At 31.0% G+C, this 3329-nt stretch overlaps 1 protein-coding gene across 1 annotated transcript; it reads left to right on the top strand.

The window, feature by feature from the left end:
• The first annotated feature begins 2565 nt into the window (after positions 1-2565).
• LOC107889865 (E3 ubiquitin-protein ligase MPSR1) lies at positions 2566-3045 on the top strand. The gene has a single exon (XM_016814414.1). It carries the CDS (start codon positions 2566-2568, stop codon positions 3043-3045), a length of 480 nt encoding a protein of 159 aa, XP_016669903.1.
• The last annotated feature ends 284 nt before the right edge of the window (positions 3046-3329 follow it).

The following is a 3329-nucleotide window of genomic DNA, read 5'->3' as shown; positions in this document are numbered from 1 at the left end:
CATTCATGTCACAAACATGTAAAATTTACATGCACGCACATATGAAAAAAAAAGATAATAGAACAATAATGTAACAAGCCTCTATTGGTATTAAATAGCATTCAGGCAAAAAAATGACCTAATGTTTAATATAACTTTATTTCAAATTTCTCTATAATTTAAACTAAATTAATCAATAGATACAAACATTCTATGCATTTAGAAAAGCCTAAACTTACATTTCTAAACAACAAAACTTTATAAAAAAGCTTACATCTTTGTTCACATATATTCGCAAGTTCTGAGTTGTTCAGGGTCCATATATAACATAGTATGTGAAGGACCTCCAACAACACCTAAACTCTGCATCTGGGCAACCTAAAAAAGGTTCTCATTTTGCTGGGGCAATCCCCCTTTATTAGGTGTCTGCCCCGATATCTGTCCAGACATATTATCATACACTGGCACTGTAAGTATAAAAGACCTTGGCCTTGGGTGAATGATAGGGTGGTGGAAGAAATGGTGTAATGGTTATAAATAGGGAGCAAATGAGGAAGAATAGGAGGAGGAAGAAGAGAAGGAGGAGGAGAAAGAGGAGGAGGAGGAAGAGGAAGAAGAAGAAGAATGGTGAAGGCAGGGGATGGCGTGGAGGGGAAATTTTGGGTGAAGGAAAATGATATGAACAGTGATGGAGTGTCAAAATATAGTCACAAGTGATGACATGGCGTGCACAATCAGTTGTCCTTAAGGATTTAATGAGATTTAATGCTTGGGTGATTGAAATGAAAATTTTCTCTAACGATAGTGGCCAAATTGCAAGTATTTTTATTTGGGTGACCAAAATGAAAACGCCAAAAGTTGGGTTACCAATAAGATAGTTTACCCTAATATTTATTAATATGTCATATACCTTGGGACATGAATTACAATGTATATTACTTTGTTACACATCTTCTTATAACATAAATGATATATTACGTAAATCCCAATAAAATTTATGTTGTTATTGTAACAACCAGTTTTCAATGGTGTCAAAAACAGTAGTTTCAGGACCACGATTCCGACAAGCGAGTTAGTGTTTTATTATTTATTTAATATTTAAGAGTGTTTATTTAGGTTACATTAAAATTTAGTTCAGAAATTATAAGGTTTAAAAAGAGTTAAATTGTAAAAGATGCAAAAGTTCATTTTTTATTTGTTAAAAAGGGTCAAATAGTTTTGGAATTTTAAACTAATGGACTTGGATGGTAATTATATCATACATTTTGATAGTGGACAACTATGGGCATGTTTTGTTAATTTATAAGTAAAAATTGTAAAAGTGAAGTAGTAATTAGATAATTAAATGATTGATTAAACAAAATGAATGGGGAAAAGTTATCATCTTCCTCACTTTTGCTTACCTAGAACCAAAATCACCATTTTAGCTAGGGGGATATTGGCCAAGCTTCAAACCCTTGCATGGTATTTTTTTTGAGTTCTGTTTTAATTATTTTTATATTTTTGAGTTTGTATTAGTTTAATCTAGCTAGCTCGGGAGTCAGTTCGTAATACTGTTAAAAGTTTAGGGACTTGCCATGAATGAATTGGAAGTCTTTGTGAATTTAGTTGATAGATTATTATGGTTGGTTGTTAAATAGATGACTCTTGTTAAGTGACTTATGATAAATTTAAGGTTTAGGGATTTTTTTATGGAAATGGTAAAATTCAAAGAAAATATGGAGAAATAATGAAAAATCTAGGTTGTATTGGACCCTAGGAAAAACCGGCTAGCATGTTATTTCATTGATTGTGGTTAAATTGTGAGTTTTAGGCTTAGGGACGAAATTGTATAAAAGTTAAAATGTTAGGATAATATTGTAAAAATGATGTTGTAAGGGCTTAATTGTATAAAATTATTTATTTAAGTGCTGAAATGGTATCGTTTGAATGAAATTATTATTTAGATCAAGAAACGCCGTAATAAGATTTAAACTAAGGATAAAATTTGTGTTGTTATAGTACATATGACCTCGTCACAATGTTTATTACACATCTTCTTATAACATAAATGATATATTACGTAAATCCGAATAAAATTTGTGTTGTTATAGTACATGTGACCTCGTCACAATGTTTATTACATGCCGCGAATATATAGTATAAAATAATTACAATATATATACCTTATAACAAAATTTCTTACTATACCTACGCCAATTTTTTTTAATAAAATGATTAATCAGTTATTTTTTAATTTTGAAGGATTACAAGAATAGTATAACAATTAATTTCCTTTTTCTGAAAAACATTACACTTAATTTAAATAATATAAATATAAAATATTGTACACAATTAATATACAACAATCTATAAATTTCATTTCTACTAATTCGAACAAATTGCATGAATAAAATAGAAACTTCTGGAAGTTGCTTAACGAAATCCCATTGGACTTCATCATCAACACCCTGGAATCTACATTCTTTTCCCAAATTTCCTCCATAAAATATCTTCTTTTCCCTTTCAATTATTATTCAATTCTAAAAGTTCTCTTTTCAATTTTCCTAAACTTGTTTGAACTTCCTTTGATTTTCATACAGTAACATGGCGGATACTCATACCCAAACCCGACAGCCTCGCCAACTTGTTTACGTAGTTTTCCAAATTGGCAATGGTGAAGCCGTCGGTGATAATAAACCTGGGCCAGTGCCAGCTTCCAAGGCTTCTATAGAAGCAATGCCAAGGATAAAAGTGGAAGAGACTGGTAAAGATTGTTGTATTTGTTTGGAAGAATTTGAAGTTGATGAAGAAGGAAGGGAGATGCCATGTAAGCATGTGTTTCATTCAGGTTGTATTGAGAAGTGGTTGGAGATCCATGGGACTTGCCCGATTTGTCGATTTTTGATGCCAACTGAGACGGCTGAAAACGAAGGCGACGACAGTGATGGTGGTCACCGAAGATTGGAAGGTGGGGAAATTAATGGTTTGGAATATTTACATTCGGCTTTAGCATTTGCGAGCTTGGCTAATATGATGGGTATGGCGGATTTGGGTTGGGGTTCCAATCAACCTGGTTCAGGTTGAGTTGACGATGGTATTGGTACTTCTTTTGATCATAACACTGGTTGCAACTGAAAGAATTTTTTTTCTTAACAATTCTTTTATTTTTTTAAATTTTATTTTTATCCTTCAATGAATCTGTAAAGAAATAAAAAGAAGCAAATTATTCTTTTTAATATAAGCTTATTTATTTTTTAAATTTATTTATGAATACTTTTTTCTTTTAATTAAACCTCGCTTAAATGTTAAATTTGGTTTTTAGATTTTTTTTATTATTTTAATTGGTTTTATTTTTAAAGATAATCAAA

The sequence above is a fragment of the Gossypium hirsutum genome, chromosome A09 (genome assembly GCF_007990345.1).
Source record: "Gossypium hirsutum isolate 1008001.06 chromosome A09, Gossypium_hirsutum_v2.1, whole genome shotgun sequence".
NCBI classification, from domain to species: Eukaryota; Viridiplantae; Streptophyta; class Magnoliopsida; order Malvales; family Malvaceae; genus Gossypium; species Gossypium hirsutum.
Note: the sequence above shows the minus strand (reverse complement) of the source record. Positions and strands in the feature narration are given on the sequence as shown.